The sequence below is a fragment of the Pipistrellus kuhlii genome, unplaced genomic scaffold (assembly GCF_014108245.1).
Source record: "Pipistrellus kuhlii isolate mPipKuh1 unplaced genomic scaffold, mPipKuh1.p scaffold_m20_p_2, whole genome shotgun sequence".
In the NCBI taxonomy this organism is placed as follows: Eukaryota; Metazoa; Chordata; class Mammalia; order Chiroptera; family Vespertilionidae; genus Pipistrellus; species Pipistrellus kuhlii.
Window position 1 is genome coordinate 188,105,562 of NW_023425515.1, and position 19,534 is coordinate 188,125,095.

Here is a 19,534-nt window from a genome sequence, read left to right on the forward strand (position 1 = left end):
GGGTATGGGCCTGTGGTTGCACACACGGCACAGCCCACAGCCTCGGAGGGAAGGACGGACATTGTGACAGGCGCTATGGCTCGGGGACCTGCAGGACGCTGGATGCGAGATGCAGGGCCACAGAGGACAGACACGGGCGATCCCGCTCATGTGGAGCACCCAGGCCAGCCTGTGCGGGGGGGGGGGGGGGGGGGGGGGGGACAGGAGGCAGGACGGCTGCCGGGCCTGGGGTGCGGGGTGAGTGGTTCACGGAGTTTGGGTTTTGCAAGGTGACCGCGTGCCAGAGAAGAGTGGGGGGGCTGTGCCACACAGGAACGCACTCAATGCCTCTGAGGTGAGCACGCCGACCACGCGAAGGCGGTACATCCCACGTTACGTGCCTTCTACCACGAGAATGAGAAAGAGGGTGTCACTCCGGCCCCAGTCTCTGAACTGTCCTCTCGGAAACCCCGCCGGCCGGGGAAGCCGGCCACGGACATCAGCTGGTTTCCAGCCACCGGTTCTGGGCCCACCGGGGAGAACCAGTCCCAGGGGCTGTGAGGTCGCTGGGAGGGCCCCCTGGGGGGGCTGTGAGGGGATGTGGGGCTGGACCCTGGTGGGAGGCGAGCCTGTGAGTGCACGGAGGGGAGCCGGGAGCCGCGCCCCCAGGCCTGCTTTCTGTGGGTGTCTCCCAGAGACTGAGGGGTGAGAGTCCACGTCCAGACCTCACGTCTCAAATGCAGGGGTTCCCTGGTAACGAGAGAGACGCGAATTACAGTGACAGGCGCCACGGTTCACCCCCCAGACCAGTGAAGACCTGAGAGGCGGGCAACCATGTAGGCTGGGGGGGAGGCGGTTCCGGAGCAGATGTCACCGCTGGCGGGACCCTAAAACAGTGGTCCGCAAACTGCGGCTCGTGAGCCACATGCGGCTCTTTGGCCCCTTGAGTGTGGCTCTTCCACAAAATACCACGGCCTGGGCGAGTCTGTTTTGAAGAAGTGGCGTTAGAAGAAGTTCAAGTTAAAAAAATTTGGCTCTCAAAAGAAATTCCAATCGTCCTGTTGATATTCGGCTCTGCTGACTAATGAGTTTGCCGACCCCTGGGCTAAAACACCTGTAAACCTCGGGAGGTGACTGGCAGCACCCCTCGGAGCTCAGGTGTACACGCCCTTGGCCACAGCAGACAGCCCCCACGTCCATGAAATGACCGAAACAGGACGGTCACAGCGGCCTTTTGCCATAACCATAAGCGAGGTTACGTCACAGGCTCGATGGTCCTTTTTCCAGGGCGGCCCAGGCCTGGCAGGCGCCGGGCACGGGGCCAGGGCCACCGAGCCGCACAGGGTCTAGTGTGTGTGTTAGGTCAGTCTCGCTCCACGCCCCCCGAGCCCAGGTGGGAATGGGGGGACACAGGCCAGGGAGGTGGTCCCTGCCACGAGGGAGGAGCCGGCGGGCGGCGGGACTGCCCACCAAGGATGGAGGCGCAGGGATGGGCATTCCACCCCCTGTGGGTTCTGCCCTTGGTTTTCCCTCCCTCCCCGCCCTCCTGGCCACAGCACTGTGCTGATGGAGGTGGTCCGGAGCTCAGGGGTCAAGGAGATCTGAAACCTCCCCAGTGCCGGGCCAGGTGAGTTCTTGGGGAGGGGGCAGGGCCTGTCAGTGCTCCACTGCTTAACCTTCCCTTCCTCCCCCCCCCCCCAAAGTTTATTGAGAGAGTGTACACATTCACCCTCACCCTCACAGACCCTCACACACACATCCCCCAAATGGGAGCGCCCACGTCAGAAGGGAGGAAGCATGGGGTTCTCAAAGTGTGCTCCTGGAACACCTCCATGGGACCCCACAGCCACCACCTGAACGAGGGGAGCACATAATGGGAGGGTCCCTAGGTCTCATCCCCCCCCCCCCCCCCCCACTCCTCTGAGGCAGCAGTCTGGGCTCATGTTTAACAAGCACCTTTCCGCAGATGAAAAATCCAACAACCCTTGGCTTGCAGAGTTCTTTCATCCGAGAGGAGAATCAAGCCCCTCTCTCGGCGGTTTAAACAACAGCCACATCCCACTCTACAAATTACAGTCCATGCGCCACGTCAGACCATGTACATGACAAGCTACAACGTTCAGCCCCGAAGTGTGCGGGGGCGGGGCTTCCAGCCGTGGCGAGGGGAGGTTGTGACCGAGCGCCCGGTGGCCAGCCTGCACACGGCGGCCAGGACTGTCGTTTCAAAACACAGCCCTCCCCTTTGCTCACGATCCTCCAGTGCCTTCTTGCCATTCCTCTCCCGATAGAGATCAAAGCGCTCCAGCTAAGGAGACCTCTTCCTCCTCTCGGCCCGCCTCCTCCCCGCTCCTGCTCTGGACACACCGGTTTTCTCTCTCCGCCCCTGAGACTCACAGCATGCTCTTTGGCCCCAGGGCCTTTGCACATGCCACCCCCTTCCTCCCTGGTCCGGTGAAGCCCTCCTTGTCCTCCCCATTTCTTTCCCCGGGAGCCCCGGAGTCGGTGTTGGCTGGGAGCTCCTCGGGCCTCCGTGGGACCTGTGACTCCCATCTCTGCCTCCTCGCCGCTTCCTGGCTGCGGGGACCCTGACTACGGGGACCCTGCCCGATGTGGCCAGGCCAGCGCCGTGTCCCGGGACTGCCTCTGAGCTGAGGCTCAGGGTAAATATTTGTGGAATGAGGAGCGACACCAGCGGCGATACCTGAGCTGGCACACACGGGCTTCCTGGAAGGGAATCAGACCCTTATCGGACACAGACAAGGCCTGGGGCGCAGCCCTTGCAAATCCCAACGCCGATTTTCTCTGAGCCGCATGGTTACCAGGGGCTTTTTCTTCCTTACACGTGGCTTTCCCTCCAGTTTTTTAAAAACCAATAGCATGTAACCGCCTTTCATGATCAGAAAAAGTTGGATGATTTCAAAATACAGGGTGGGGGGAAAAGTAGGTATCCAGGTGTTTGAACGGAACATAACACAATAACTGATAAGTCATAATACAAGCGTAAACGCAATTTTGCATGCTCACAACTGTGAACCTACTTTCGCCCCACTCTGTGTGATATCAACAATCAAAACCCCGTGTCAGCCTCACAAATGATGCTTCAACCTTTAGAAGCATCGCTGCCTGTCCCTTGGGATTTACCCAAGTGAATAAAACAAACAATCTATTTTTTTATTTTTATTTGCGAGATGTAACCTCGGGGTTACGTCAAGGACACCTTTTTTTTGTTAACACACATTTCTGAACTTTAGTTAGTGGCATGGCTTCTAGTGGCAGCTATAAATGTCATTCATTTATTTATTTTATTTTATCTTTATTGGTGACTGTAAGTTTGCCTGTGGAATTGCACCTCAGGGTGGCCTCCAGCTGGTCAAGGGTGACTCTTGTAATCAGAAAAGGCCAGTGAAGCCGGCAGACAGGGGCAATGTTCACCCCGTCCCGCTTTATAAAAACTGGAGAATGCTGACGTGTGTGCAGGTTTGGTTTGTCAAAACAGACCCGTGTCCCCAGATCCCTTTTCAAATCAGATCTCCTCGCCCGAATCCACCGAGGCTCTGGGAGGAGAGGGTTTGTCTAGGAGCAGACAGACATGCCCGTCAGGTTTGTTGACCAAACCTTTGGCAGTTCACGCATCACCCGTTCCCCGGAGCCAGGCTGAGCCCGCACCGCTGCATCGGCAGCTCATTTCTCCGTCAATAAACTCCGCCCAAGGGGCAGACACAGTCAATTATTGTTTATACACCGAGTGCCGCTCAATTTCTGCCTAAGTGACAACTGTCCTCATTAGTTCCCCCTCCCAGACAAGTCAGGATCGGTGGATGTACCTCTGAGGATTCTTGTGTCTCTGTTTGTTTTCTGAGACAGTAATAACCATCGTGGTGTTTTTATGTAGCAGCAGAGAAGCGGCACTGTACCTGCGTGTCTGTCTGAACCCGCACAGCGGCCCTGTGATGGGGTAAGTGGTTTGGAGACGGGGCGGACGAGCTCAGAGCGATAAACTCGATTAATTCGATCTAAGTCATGCGGCCAGAACGTGGCCTTAATGAGATTCAGAGCCAGGCCTGTCTACCCCCGGAGCCTGTGCTTTTGAAAACTGCCACGGTTTTCTCATATCGCCGTCAGATTCAAACCAGAGCTCCCCGTCTCCATGACAGCCAGACGGGAGATAAGACCACCTAAAACCGCCTCTGTCCTGTGGTGATGAAGGAGAAACTGGAATTTTTTCCCGTTTTCTCCTCCCCCCCCAACCCCCCCGTTGGGCACTCAACAGATGTTCTGTGTCCTTGTGGGGAGATGGACACAGGGATGAGGATGGGGGGGGCACTGAGTTATTTTTAAACCTGTTGAGTTTATAATAAACAGTCTCAGGAAGCTAGGAACAAAGGAGGGGACTTTCTCTAAGAGCATCTACAAAAAAACTACAGTGAGCATCCCATTTACGGAGAAAGTCTGAATGCCCCCGCCCCCTAAGATCGGGAACAAGCAAACACTTTTCAGCAGAGTACTGGAAGTGCTGGACCACGCACTAACGCAAGAAAGGAAAATTAGAGGCATTCCATTCTCCTTTTCTCAGAGAAGTGACATTGTTCCTTTTTTTTTTTTCTTTCAGATGACATGATTGTGTGGGTATAAAATCCAAGGAAATCTATAAAAAGCCTTCTAGAAAGTTCAGTTAAGGTTGAAAGGTATCATACAAGCATAAAAAATCTGTTGTGTTTACTGTCAATGACATGTGGACACCAAAATTAATAATGCCATTTATAGTCAGAGAGAGAGAGAGGAACAAGAGTAAATGTATAACAAAAATGTATAAGACTGGTATGCTGAAAACTACAGAACACTCATGAAAGAAATAAAAGACCACCTGAGTACATGGAGAAAAGTACCATGTTTGTGGGTGGAAGGTAACATGGTAAAGATATCAATTATTCTTACACTGATATAGAGGTTTAAACACAATTCCTATAAAAATTCCAGCAAGGTATTTTGTATATACAGGCTTGTTACTAAAATTTATATGGGAAGGCAAAATAAATATATAGAATAGTTTTTAAAAATTGTAAAAGAAGAATAGAGTGGGCAGAGTCACTCTAAATGATTTAAGGCTTATATGGCTATGATAATCTAGACCATGTCATATTGGTAGATTGTTGGACACAGAATCAATGAGATGCAATAGGGAACTCAGAAACAGCCCCGCACAGTTTGGCCAAATGGTTTTTGGCAAAGTTGCAAAAGCCATTCAATGAAGAAAGAACAGTCTTTTCAGCAAATGGTTCTGGAGCTACTGGATACCCATGTGTAATAAAAATAAAACTTGACGTAAACAAAAAATGATCTCAAAAAGGTTCATATAGTTATATATAAGACATTTACAAAACTTTTATTAAATAGAAGAAAACATAAGAGAGAATCCTCAGAATCAAGAGCATGGGGACCCTGTAACCAGGGTCTATAAAAAAATACAAATGATAAACTGAACCTCATCAACATTTAAAATGTTTGCTCTGTGAAATATTCTGTGGAGAGAATGAAGAGACAGACTCTGGGTGGGAGAAAATATTTGCAAACCATACCTCTGACAAAGGACTCATATCTAAGATACAGAAAGAACTCTCAAAACGCAATAGGAAAATACCCCACAAATGATCTGATTAGAAAATGGGCAAAAGACATGAGGAGACATTTTACCAATGAGAATATGCAGAAGGCACTAAATACTCAGAAACACTAGCCGTGTGGGAAGTGCAATTAAAACTAGGATCAGCTCTCACTACGCACTAACACAGCTATTAGAGACGGGGATAATCGTACTTGCTGGTGAGGATGCAGTAAAACCGTGTCTCATATACCGCTGGCGGGGGGTGAAGTGGGGAGGAGGGGAGGGGAGAATGCAAAATGGTTTGCCAACCACTGGGCATACGGTGCCACGAGTTTGGACCATAGGCTCAAGCTCACAACTACAGCTGTTGGCTATCTTTGTGCTGGGAGGGCTCTTCCCTCCAAGCTGGGACTTGCACGTGGCCACGAGAGGACTGTGCCCTCTCATCAGTCCAAAGCTTGAACCTGTCCAAACACTGTAGCCGTGCCTCATACATTTTCTTTTAAAAAATATTTTATTGATTTTTTTTTTTTTCAGAGAGGAAGAGAGAGGGATAGAGAGTTAGAAACATCAATCAGCTGCCTCCTGCACATTCCCCATTGGGTATGTGCCTGAAACCAAGGTACATGTCCTTGACCGGAATCGAACCTGGGACCCTTGAGTCTGGAGGCGGACACTCTACCTACTGAGCCAAACCAGTCAGGGCGCCCCGCACGTTTTCACTACGCTTCTTGCTGAAGCCCAGCACGTGTTGCCAGGGGTTGTGGGCAGCACACGGAGAGGAAAGGTGGCTGAAGGCCAGAGGTTACGTTTCAAAAGAGATGTGAGTCCACAAAACAGCCGGGGCTTTGGAGGGGGCGAGGGAACGGGGCGGACGGCTTCTTACCGCTAGAACCAGGTCTGAGTCTTCGTGCCTTCCAATCGTCGTACTTTTGTTCAGGACAAAAAAGCCTTTGGCGCTCTTTAGATAGGCTTTCATACTCTCTGCTTTTCCTGGACGAGGTGTTCAGAAAGAAACCGGTTAGAAAGAGGCATTCCTCCGATCACCCCACATCCTATTCAGAATGAATGGGACACACCGTCTGCCCAGAGGTAAGGCGACCAGATGTCCCGCTTTTCAACACTTTGTCCCTCGTCCTGCGGCGTTTTTAAAAAAGTCCCGATTTACAGTCCCGATTTTTAACAATTTGTCCCGCATCCCGCGGCGTTTTAGAAAAGTCCCGATTTTTTAAAAATAAAATCGGGACTTTTTTTTAAAACGCCGCAGGACGAGGGACAAATTGTTGAAAATCGGGACTGTCCCGCCAAAAGCGGGACGTCTGGTCACCTTACTCAAAGGAGAAGTCAGCAGAGGTGCAAGTGGACAAATGGACAGACGGACGCGATCCCAGTTAGGATGCCGCCTGCCTGTTGTCCATTCTAAGAGTAGTCAGGTCCTGTCTCCGGCCCCGGGGTCTCCTGTCTTCTGCCAGCATCTGTCAGCTGGGCAGGCTACCTCGTTAGCTTGCAAGCAGGGGGAAAACAGCCCCTTCCAAGTTCCCGACAGTTCTGTTACCCCCTACCCACTGCCTGGAGCAAGGCCTGATACCTAGTAGGTGCTCAGTCAACACTGTGGCCGAATGAATGAAAATACACAATGACACCTCCGAGCCCGCAGAGGGCCAGGCTAGGAATCTTGAGCAGTAATTACCCTCATTTGCTGCTTAGTGTCTATTCTACATGGCTTTTTGGAAAAGCCAAATTCTCTCTCTTTAGCTTTGGGGTTGGTTGGATAACACTTCACCTGAGTCCTGCCCTGCGCAGCCCTTTCCTGGCCTGAAAACACCGTAGAAAGTAACTGAATGTGTTCAACTCGGTAAATTCGTTCTTAGAGCCACGGAGCACCAGCCACCGTGAAGAGGAGAGAGCTTCAGGCATGGGCACCCCCTGACCACTTATGGGCCGCGGACACGGGATTTCTCCTGAGGGCTACGAGGCCTTCCGTGGCCTGGGCGGCGTGGAAGGTCCTCAGAGGAGAGGCCAGGTAAGGGGGATCTCTTACCCCTGGGTGTTGCTGTTGGGGAATCCAGAAAACCTGGGGTGGTCCCCCCTAATCCCAGCTGTACCCCACAGGACATGGGAGAGGTGGTGCCAAAGAGGGTCTGTGAAGCTCCCATGGGGCCCCCTCGGAGGACAGGTGGGAGACCGCACCCAGGTAGGAAGGGCTGGGTGGGGGCACCTCCTCTGGGTGCTCCTGCGGACCGGGGTCTGGATCGGAGAGGGCCTGGGGCGGGGCCCGGCCCCTCCCGGACACCGCAGCCCTTGACCTCACAGGCAGGCCGGCCAGGTCTCCGCCCGCCGCCCCTCGCGGCCGCGCTCACCTGGCCGGAGGAAGATGCCCGCACTCCGTCCTCCGCCCACAGCCTGGCGGGCTCGCGAGGCGCCAGGCCCGCTCCGGGGCGAGGCCTCCCGGCCACGCTCCCGCGGATTCTCCAGCCGGAGGCCGGCGCCCCGCGCACCCGCCCGGCCTGTGTACGCGTGTCCCCATGGCAACGCGCGGGGCCAGCGGGAGGGCGGGGGGCGTGGTCTGAGGGGGCGAGGGGCGTGGCCTGGGCGGTGCGCTGGGAATGCGGGCGTGGAGTAGGGCTGCCACCCACGCCTCCAGGAACCCCCCCCCCCACCCCATTCCCCGCCATCGGCCACTTAGGGGGCCTCGGCCCCATTTCACAGAAGGGGAGACGTGGGCTCAGGGTTCACAGAAGTGTCCCAAGGTTTTACAGGGAGAAAGGAGCGGACTCAAGAATTCTTCCTAGGCTGGCTGCGTTGGGGGTGGGGGGTGGGGTGGCAGGGGTGAGAGGTGATGGAGCTGAGCCAGGAGAAGCCTGGAGGTTAATCCCCCCTTCTTGTTGCAGATGAGGAAACAGAGTGAGCCGGGAGGACCATCACTTCTTGGGGGGATGGGGGGTGAGGATTGTGGGGGAGGGAGATAAGGGGTGGAAGGAACAATTTTGAAAGAATGAGGGTTTCTTCCAACTGCTGGGGAAAGGATATTTCCAAACCGACGACCTTACAGTTCCTGTACTTCCCTGTCAAGAGGGACGTTTATTCATTCACTTGTTCTTTATCCCTGAGTCCCTGGAAGTGTCAGGCGGTGGCCCCAGGGTTGACCTGCATCAGCCATGGTCCTTAAGAAGTCCCTACCCGTGGGCACTGCAGAGAAGCCCGGCTCAGAAACGTAAGCAATGATCATTATTGCCGTAACATCACTATTTTAGCAGGAAAATAAGGCTCTGGGGAAGGTACTCAGGTTTGCACAGCTGGAGAAATGGCAGGATTTGAATCTGGATGAGTGTGCCAAGGAAGAATTTCCCCCTCCCCCTCACCCCCCTCCTTGCACCGGAACTACGGTGGCAGTTGTCACACCCACAAGACACACGTGCTTTCCTTCATCTCTGAAAAGGCTGGGCTCCTGTCTGTCTGGAAGACCTGGCAGGTTTGAGGGCAGTAGGGAAAGAAAGGGGGCTTGGGCCTAGGGGGCAGCTGGGCCTGCCACCAAGCTCACCTGCCAGACACTGGGCTTTCTTCCTGTGGGACCTCCGCCCCCCATGAAGCCATATTCTGCCCCAGCCACCTTCCCTGGCCGCCCTGGATTGGGGGAAGCACCCCTCCCCAGGACTACCTGCTGTTTTTCCTGTTGCCCCAGCCCACCCACTGGGAGAGGTAGGGAGGCTTGTCAAGCCTCTAGGGGGCAGGAAAGAGCCAGAGAAATTGGGAGCAGGGAGGGCTGACGAGAGCATGAGCAGCAGGAAGTAGCCACGCAGTGGGGGAGGAGGCCAGGTGGGAGAGCAGAGGGCCTCCTGGATCCTAAGGGCCCAGGAAATGCAGACTTTTATAAACTCACACCCCAAAATAAACTGAAACCTCTGAAGGAACACTGGCAACCGAGGCCTTCCTCAACCCTCCCTTGGCAGAAAATGAGAACACACCCACCTTTTCCTTAAAGGGGCGCTCCTCCTGCTGGTTTGGGGTCTCCATTTCTCTGGCAGATCAGCCTTCGGTGTCCATTCTCCTTGGTGCCCTGGGCCTCGCCACCTCCTGTTTGAACACTGCAGATGGAGTGCGCTCAGGGCACCTTTAATGGGCCTGTGGTTTGTCTCATTCTGCCTGGAGCTTCCTCCTCTCGCCTGTGAAATGGAGATAATGGCAGCACTACCTGGAAGGATGGAACGGGTTAATCCGTGTAAAGTACTGAATGGTGATGGTGCGGGAGAACCGCTCCTGAGTGTCTGCAATTATTGCCTGCTGTTGTTTTCTTTTCTTTTCTTTTCTTTTCTTTTCTTTTCTTTTCTTCTTTTCTTTTCTTTTCTTTTCTTTTCTTAAACATCACTTTCTTCCTTTTAAAAAAAAATATATTTTATTGATTTTTTACAGAGAGGAAGAGAGAGGGATAGAGAGTTAGAAACATCGATGAGAGAGAAACATCGATCAGCTGCCTCTTGCACACCCCCCACCAGGGATGTGCCCGCAACCACGTTACATGCCCTTGACCGGAATCGAACCTGGGACCTTTCAGTCTGCAGGACGACTCTCTATCCATTGAGCCAAACCAGTTTCGGCAGCCTGATGTTGTTTTCTGATGATATGCGGGGCAGCCCAGTCTCAGCCCAGGTCACACACACCTGGGGGGAAATGCTGTGTGCTCCAGGCTCTGCCCCCACCCCGAGCAGACCTGACTCCGAACAGTCCCATACCGCTATGCCCGTTGCTCTGGCACCTTTCTGGGTGTGGATGTCAGAGATGGGCTGAGTCCCGGCCCCAGAAAGCCCCCAGAGAGGATTCCTGGGAACCTGGCTGGTCTCAGTGGGACAAACCCATAAATTCTACTTCCAGGCCTCTGGGCAAACCTTCATTGTGATTATTAATTATTATTTGCTTGTACCAAGGAACCTTTATGCGTGTGGTTAACAAAACCAGCTAATATTGGTCAAGGCTTGTTAGGAACCAGCTACCATGCCATGCACAGTTTTATTTAATTCTCTTTTATAGAAAGGGAAACAGAGGCACATAAAAGTCAAGTAACTTGGCCCTAACCAGTTTGGCTCAGTGGATAGAGCGTCAGCCTGCAGACTGAAAGGTCCCAGGTTCTCACGCATTTGTGGATAATAAGGAACATTATAAACTGATAAACAAAAAGATAGATACAGAGACAGTAAAGCATCAAACAGACTGTCAAATTACAGCGGGAAGGTTAGAGAGAGGTGGGGGAGATAAGAGATCAACCGAAGGACTTATATGCATGCATATAAACATAACCAATGATCGCAAAACTCTGGGTTGGGGAGGTGTCAGGGCATGTATGGGAGTAGGGGGGGGATGGTAAGATATGTACACATATAATACCTTAATAAAAAAGAGAGACAGAGAGACAGAGAGAGAGAGAGAGAGAGAGAGAGAGAGAGAGAGAGAGAGAGAGAGAGAAAAGGTCCCAGGTTCAATTTCAGTCAAGGGCATTACCTTGGTTTCATACCCAATAGGGAGTATGTAGAAGGCAGCTAATTGATGTTTCTCTCTCATCTATGTTTCTACTGGTAACTATCTATCCCTTTCCATTTATCTCCGTAAAAAAAAAAAATCAATAAAATATATTAAAAAAAAAAAAGTAACTTGTCCAGGCACAAATTTTGTAAGCGGTGGGTTCAAATCCTGAACCTGGCTATTTAACTCTGGAGTGCTATGCTTTTCCGGGTAAACTTTTTATTAAAAAAGAATACACTTTTGAAAAGTGAGCATCTCAGGGGTGTTCACTTGAAGACTTTTCACCAAGTGTATGCACCTGCAGAACCAGAACCCAGACCAAGAAGCAGAGCCTCGCCAGCCCTCACCCAAGTCCCTCTGAGCTCCCTTCTCGTCACTGCCCACTCACCACTCTGACTTCCAATGTCCTAGGGCAGTGGTTGGCAAACTCATTAGTCAACAGAGCCAAATAGCAATAGTACAACGATTGAAATCTCTTTGGAGAGCCAAATTGCTTAAACTTAAACTTCTTATAACCCCACTTCTTCAAAATACTCATCCAGGTCGTGGTCTTTTGTGGAAGAGCCACACTCAAGGGGCCAAAGAGCCACATGTGGCTCATGAGCTGCAGTTTGCTGACCACAGTCTTAGGTGATTAGTTCTGCTTGTTTCTCAATTTCATATAAATGGAATCACACAGATTCCGTTTTCTGCCTGGTTTCTTTCGCTCAACTTTATGGGTGTGTGAGATTCAACCACGTAGCTTGATGTTTTACTCATTCTCATTCCTGTGTTGCATTCCATTGCATTAGTTATCTCTTCCTGCATGACAAAGTATGATGATCCCAGTCACTCAAGGCAACATGCACGTGTCATCTCCCGGTTTCAGTGGGTGACGAGTCGCCGCAGTGCTCAGCGGGGCCCTCCGTTCAGGGTCTCATGGGCTGCAATCCGAAGTTGACCAGTGTTGGGGTCTCATCTGAGGTTCAACTGGGGTTGGATCTGCTTTCAAGCCATGTGGTTGTTGGAAAGATTCCGTTCTTTAAGGTTGTAGACTGGGCCCCCTCTGTTTCTTCCCAGGTGGGCCTCTCAGTGAGGTGAGTCCATAAAACCCTATAGCTAGATGGCAGTTAGGATTTTATGTAAGGCAACCATCCATCTCCTTTGCAGCATGCTGTTGGTTAGAAGGTACGGGTCCCGCCCACACTCAAGGGGAGGGGCTTACAAGGAGATTAGACACCAGGAGTATTCGGGAGCCATTGGATGAGTCTCTTGGCATCCATGTGCACATGTCTCAGGTGTGGAGTGGAGTACACTCGGGTCCAGCTTTAGGGGATTCTGCCAACCATTTTCCCAAAGCACGGGTGCCGCCCACTCCTTCGGCTGTATGAGACACAGGAACTGAGGCATAGAAATGTTCTGGTCAGAGCATGTGCTTTTTTAAAAAAAATATGTTTTTATTGATTTTAGAGAGGAAGGGAGAGGAAGAGGGAGTTAGAAACATCAATGATGAGAGGGAATCACTGATTGGCTGCTTCCTGCACGGGGACCGAGCCTGCAACCTATGCATTTTCCCCTGACCAGAATCGAACCTGGGACCCTTGAATCTGCAGGCTGATGCTCTATCCACTGAGCCAAACTGGCTAGGGCTCAGAGTATGTGCTTTTACATCTCTCCTTCCTTCTCTTCTTACAAAGGGGCTTTGACTTGTGTTCTTTGAGATCATAGATCCCATATCCGGATCACCACATTCCCAGCCACGTTGCCAGACCTGCTGATCGCTTCAAGGCCATGATACGAACTGGAAGCTACACTCCACAAGGCAAGGATCCTTGTCTTGCTCACCAGTGTCGTACCACCATGTCGCTGATCCTCAATAATTTTTTTCCTCCCAATTAAATGAATGAGCTTAGAAACTGTTGTTCAAGAGATGGGCCTCAGGTGGGAACTGAAACTGAGAGGAAACTTTGATGGATCTGAGCCCATATGGATTTTTCTGAAGAGGGCCAGATCTCTCCCCAGCAAAGGTTCGGGGCCGCTGTGATGGGGTGCACAGTCTGGCTTAGTTACTGGATCACCCGAAGAAACAGTTGGTCCTGAAGAAGGAGGCAGGTAACTGGGCACAAGGCCCCGTGAGAAGAGAGACAGCACCTGCCTGGGGCAGCACAGACGCTGACACCTTGTGTGGGTTGACCTTTGACTCAGTTGGCTCTTAAGGCACATCCAGCCACGGCCTGGCCTCGGGGCCCTCGGGGAGATGATGACTGAGTTCATCACACTTTGTCGTGCAGGAAGAGATAGCTAACATAGTCAGTCTGCTGTTGAAAGGCAGATTCTGGAAGTCCTTGGTGGCTCTGAGGTGGGTCAGTGTTGAGAAAGCTTCTTTCCACCAACAAAAAGCCTCCCGGTGTATCTGGTGTGAGGTGACCTCATCCTCTGTCACCTTCCCTCTTGTTTTCTGCAGGTTTCGCTCGCCTTGCTCACTGTCTGCGTTCTCTCTTCTCATTTGAACAGTGCTCCTATTTGGAGCTTCTTTGGGGGGGCCCGTGGCGGGGGGGGGGGGAGGGAATGTGGTTCCTGTCACATGCTTTGTGTCTTCCTTTCCGGCCTCTCACCTCTCTAGGCATGTCTTCTCAGGTGTCCTCTGAGTCATTTCACTTTTCCCTCCTTCCTCACCGCGCTCAACACAGACCTCTCTTTTCCCCAGAACAACCATCCTTTTCTTTCCCCGCCCTCACCCCCATCCTCGTCTTTCACCGTGTTTTCCGACCTCTCCTAAGGACCCATTGTTTTTTTGAAACTTGAGTCGCAGAGATCATCCCTTCTCATCTGAGTCTGAACTTGGATCCCTGTCAGGCAGCAGCGAGGGAGGCAGGAATGTTGCTGGGTGATTAGGATCCTCCACGGCAAGGCTGGGTGCTCAAGGAGAGAGAGGAGAGAGGAGAGAGGAGAGAGGAGAGAGAGAGGGGGGGGGGGAGGGAGGGAAGGAGAGAGAGGGAGAGAGAGAGAGAGAAGAATGTGGGGGTGGGGTGGGGGAGGGGTTAGAGGAACCCAGTGATGAAGAGAGGGGTACGTTCTTCTGCCTGAGGTGAGGCTTGGGCCAGGGGTGATGGTGGTCGGGAAATACTCTAAAGAAAGGAAGCAGGTGACATTTGACTTGAGTCGTGGAGGATGGGTAGGACCTTGGGAGGTAGAGGAGGGAGAGAAGTCTGTGGTGGATGACAGGCACAGAGGGAGCAGAGGTTAGAAGACAGGTGCCAAGAGGAGCTAAGTGGGGTGGTACCGAGGGCCAAGAATACAAACCGAATGGCCATGGTCAGCCTTGGCATGTTTGTTTGGCTTTCCTATGGTGTCAAGACTTTTGATTCGCTGCTGAAGGGACAGGCCTCTTTCTGTGAAGTGGCAGAGAAACCGATTCTGACTGACTTCAGCCTGAAAGCAAACTCACTGGTTATTAAAAAGGAAAAGTCTAGAAGGAACTGCTGGGCTCAGGCCCAAGCGATGCCACCAGGCCTCTCTCCAGCTCTCAGCAACGCTTCGACCACGTGCACCCAGCCTCAGGCAGACTCTCTGTCTGATGGTCACAACAAGGCTGCCATAGCGCCAGCCCTCTCATCTTCTCAGTTTTGAATCCCCTGAAGTTCCCCCAAACGGCCTCGCTGCTTCTCATTTTCTCTGATTAAATCACAGGCCCATTCCCGAGTCAATTATTGTGGGGACTGCTGTGCTCTGATGGGCTGAACTGGAGCCACATGCCCGTCCCTGCAGAGTAAGAGAGAGAGGGAGAGGGAGAGGGGGAGGGGGAGGGGGAGAGGGGGAGAGGGGGAAAGGGGAATGGGGGGAGAAGGGGAGAGGGGGAGGGGGGGAGAGGGGGATAGAAGAGGGGGGGAGAGGGGGAGGGGGGAGAGGGAGAGAGAGAACGAACCATCTCTGAGAGACTGGGCTGAGAGCAGGAGAAAGACGTGATCTATAAAGAATGATCAAAACCCCACAGTATTTTAGAGAAGTGAATTGGTATTTGGGTAACAAAAACATCAGCTGTCCACCACAATAGCCAACATATACAGGTCATTTTAATTTACATTAAAATCTGGACTTGTGCCTTTCCTTGGAAAACGGGAGCACCTGGCATTCCTGGCTTGGCTCTTGCATATGGATCAACCATCTGCTAGGACTGAGGAGCGGCAGCTTCTGTCCTCCCGGCCCGCTGCACTGCTCACACCTCCTCCCTGGCTCCCGGGAGCACTCAAGCTCCCACCCCAGCTTAGATTCTGTTTCTCCCAGCAGAACGAAGTGCTGAAGGCACAGGATCCAGCAGTTCTCCCTGGCTCCCACAAACGCCTGAGGACAGATGCCCGGCCATTTTTTATAACCTCATCCTTTGCTCATGTTTAAATCCTTTTTTAAAAGAAATTTAATCCATAGTGATTTTGGAATCTGATTTGATCACTTCAACGTCTGAATCCCTGGGGCAAGGGCCTCCATCTATTGTTTGTTGTTTCTGCTTTCTCTGGCGCAAACTGGCTTGTTTCTCGGATGTTTGGTGACTTGGCTGAAGTCTCATTTCTGATGGAAACTGACCTGTGGGAATTCTTTGCAAATGTGACTCCTGGTGCCCCTGACCCTCCCCCACTCCCTCACCTCCTGTGTCAATGTTATTCCGCCCCAAATGCCAATAGTGCCAAAGTTGAGAAACCCTGACATCAATCCATAGAGATAAAATCATATTCTTTAAAAAAAAAAAAAAAAAAAAAAAAAAAATATATATATATATATATATATATATATATATATATATATATGTTATTTTTATTACAGAGAGGGAGAGGGATAGGGAGCCAGAAACATCGATGAGAAAAACATCGATCAGCTGCCTGCTACACACCCCCTACTGGGAATGTGCCCACAATCAGGCTACATGCCCTTGATGGGAATTGAACCCGGGACCCTTCAGTCGGCAGGCCGACGCTCTATCGGTTAGAACAAAATCATATTCTTTTAAATTCACTGTTTACTCAATTAAAGGATGTGTAAAAAGTGTCTACACCTGAGAATTCAACTGCACGTGAAGCAGGGAGACGACAGGGTCTGCTTTTAACAGCCCGTAGACCTTAGCCGTCTCCTCTTCTCCTCCTCCTGTTTCTGCTTCAGGCTTATTTCTGGCCCCTGTTTTGCCCCTGGAGACCTTTCTATTATTGGCGTGAGGGAAGATTAATGCACAATTTTCCTGTTTTCAATGGAAACATTTCAGGGCTTAACATTTTTTTCTAAGCTTAGGGAGACGAACATCCAAGGGAACTTTCATCCTAAATGGCAGTTAGATTTTTGGAGTGAGGCGGGGGTGAAGGGGGGTTGTCCCAATTTCTTTTTGCCATTTTATTGATTGAATGATGTTGGTGTGTGTGCTTCACTTTCCTTTTCATTAGGGTTGGGTTCAGGGATGCTGCTTCGTGGTCAGACAATCCTAATACTTACGTGGCGGTCCCTGGGTATGTATTCCGTGTACCCGCTGGCACCATGCACAGTTATGCAATATTACCGACTACATTCCCTGTGCTTTCCTTAGGACAGCATTCCCTTTTAAGGTCAGTAAAAGGATTGCACCCTTTTGCCCGCAGCCCCTCCTGTAAGGTGCACACCCCGGTACATTTCCTCTGGTACATTTGTGCCGGTTTCAAAGAACCCCGTCCGCACTGGCGTAAATGTACCGTCACAGCTGCTGGAACTGCGTGTCCTTCCCTGTGTACAAATGCCCCTGGGTGGGCCAGGACTTTGGGTCTGATTGAAAACAAATGTGTCACAAACAAAACAGGAAGGCCGCTTTTTATGTTGTTTTGGTTTGGGTTCGACTTTAGAAGCGGCAGGAACGAGGTAAGGCAGAGGCATGCACTCTCTGGTTCACACCAGGTATTCACACCGTTTCTCCTCCTCACACAGGCTCGGTTTGTCACCGTTGATCCAGAGAGTAAACGGAAAGCTTGCTTCCGTGACACTCCGTGCTTTCTCTCTCGTTTGTGTTTTGTTGCAGTAGGTGCAGATGGTGTTTCTTGGCCGGGGATACAACTGTCCGGGTTGCATTCTGAAATAATGCATTCCCAGGAAAAATGCCAAGAGTATGCTCTTGGGTTTAGAGTTCCCACACTAATCCAGCACTAATCCCCGCTGATTTTTAAAATATATATATTTTATTGATTTTACAAAGAGGAATAGAAAGTTAGGAACATTGATGAGAGAGAAACATCAATTTAGTTGCCTCCTACACGCCCCCCCTACTGGGGATGTGCCCACAACCAAGATACATGCCCTTGACTGGAATCCAACTGGGGACCCTGAATCCATAGGTCAACGCTCTATCTACTGAGCCAAACCGGTTAGGGCCCCGCTGATTTCTTGAGAAGCGTGCTGGATTTTTCTCTGCAAAGAAGGCTTAAAGCCCAGAGGAGGTCAAGCTGTCACATTTGCCCCCCAGGTTGTATCTTAGCTGTTTTCTTTTGTTACTAAGCCTTCCTTAGTTCCAAATTTGCTTTCCAATTGGTTAACGTTTCTCAAAGTCTCTTTGTGTTTGTAACTACTCCTGACCATTGTCCTTCCAACTTCCTTTATGTTTCAGTTAATAAACTCCAGGTTGTAATGCGGAGCTGGGACTGGGGATGTGTGGTGAGCTGGCACGGCCATGGCATACGCAGCCCCAGGGCGCCGTATGTACCACACCGGCTCAGCCAGGGTCAGTGACCCTGAGAGGGATGGCTGAAAGGCAGAAAGACAGACAAGAGAATGAAAGCTGGGTCTCGGTGGGACGCTGCTTCCTGAGAGACAGCGCCGACGCCCACAAACTGCATCTTTATTTTATGGCCAGATTTCCACGAGGCAAAGTAAGGGCATGGTCAAGATGTTTACAACATTCTCGTGGGCTTCAATCCCACTCAATTACATGCACCTGATCAAGCTCTGTTTCCTTGCAGCCTATAGCACTCAGGCACGTGGGGCCACATGTTTGGACCACAGGTTCAAGCTCACAACTACAGCTGTTGGCTATCATTGTGCGGGGAGGGCTCTGCCCTCCAGGCTGGGACTTGCACTTGGTCACAAGAAGACTGTGCCCTCTCGATAATCCGAGGCTTGAACTTGTCCAAACACTGTAGCCGCACCCCACAGAGATGAAGGAAAAGGAAGAGAAATTGGTTTTTATTGTGCCATGGAAAATTCGATGTCAAGTTCTACATTGGAGCAGGATAAGAAAACAGCCTTTAGCTCAGTGGATAGAGCATCGGTCTGCGGACTGAAGAGTCCCAGGTTCGATTCCGGTCAAGGGCAGCTACCTTGGTTGTAGGCATATGCCCGGTGGGGGTGTGCAGGAGGGAGCTGGTTGATGTTTCTATCTATTTATCCCTCTCCCTTCCTCTCTGTAAAAAGCCAATAAATATATTTAAAAACAAACAAACAAAAAAGCAAAAAACAACAACAACAAAAAACAGCCTTTATAAAAAATGACAGCTAGAAAAAAGACAAGATCACATTCTGGCTGATCTCCAGGGATGACTATTTCCTGCTTCTCAAGGATGGTCTGCCTAGGACAATGGACCTTCCTTTACCGAAGGCAGCGTTTCTCAGCCTGGGCACTCCTGACATTTGGGGCAGAATGACACTTTGTGGTGGGGACTGCCCTGTGCATTGTGGGATGTGTAGCAGCGTCCCTGCCCCCCTGGATGCCAGTAGCAGTGCCCTCCCACCGCGGGGCCATCGCCTGCACCCCCGGCAGGGAAACCAGTCCTGGGGAGAACCACGGATGGAAAGCGAGACGTCTCATTGGCAGATGTGTGGGCAGCGATGGGAACTGCCATGTTTTGCTACATGTGGCACGTGGGGCTGGTTGGTCTGTAGCCTGCCTGCCTTGACCCTGCAGATTTCCAGGGTCCGCTCTTCCCTTGGGGTGTCGGTGTCATAGACACACGTGTTAGGCAGCCCTGTTGGCCCGGAGCCAAAGCTTGTTGCAAGCGCCCCGTTTTAAAGACTTGGAAGTTCATTTGCATCCGCCTGTGGTTTGCTCCTTCTCTGGGTCTCTGCCTTTGGCTCAGCGTGCTCCCCGACTGCTGCTCTCCATTGGTTACTGGAGAATCTGAGATGGATGTACCATGGCTCACTGTCACTTACCAGCCCAGCTTCAGGCACTCTGGCACATCCAAGAGGCAGGGGAACAGCTGTCTCCTTTTGGCCCATGATCTGGGGTAAGTGTGTGTGTGTGTGTGTGTGTGGCGGGAGCGGGGGATGCAGCCTTCCCATCAGAGGCACAGGCTTCCTTACCAGGCACTGGACACAGCAAGGCCTGCAGGGGGTCTGAGAGCTGGAGGCCTCGGCACTGCTGCCTGGCTCATCCTGGACCCGTGGCCTCACTCCTCCCTCTGGCCGTCTGGTGCCAGGGGCCACCTTAGTGGCTCACCCTCGTTGGGGATCTGACATCTG

The 19,534-nt window shown here is 51.7% G+C and overlaps 1 protein-coding gene across 1 annotated transcript in view; it reads right to left on the bottom strand.

Moving 5' to 3' along the window:
• The window catches only part of FHAD1 (forkhead associated phosphopeptide binding domain 1), an 80,085-nt gene extending 71,726 nt beyond the window's left edge, over positions 1-8,359 (bottom strand). The window contains exons 1-2 of the mRNA XM_045585186.1: positions 7,942-8,359; positions 6,468-6,574 (exon numbers count right to left, since the gene is read on the bottom strand). Of these exons, the coding sequence (XP_045441142.1) occupies positions 6,468-6,560 (93 nt within the window). The 5' untranslated portion in view covers positions 6,561-6,574; positions 7,942-8,359. The remainder of the gene's footprint in view (positions 1-6,467; positions 6,575-7,941) is intronic.
• Between the last annotated feature and the right edge of the window lie 11,175 nt (positions 8,360-19,534).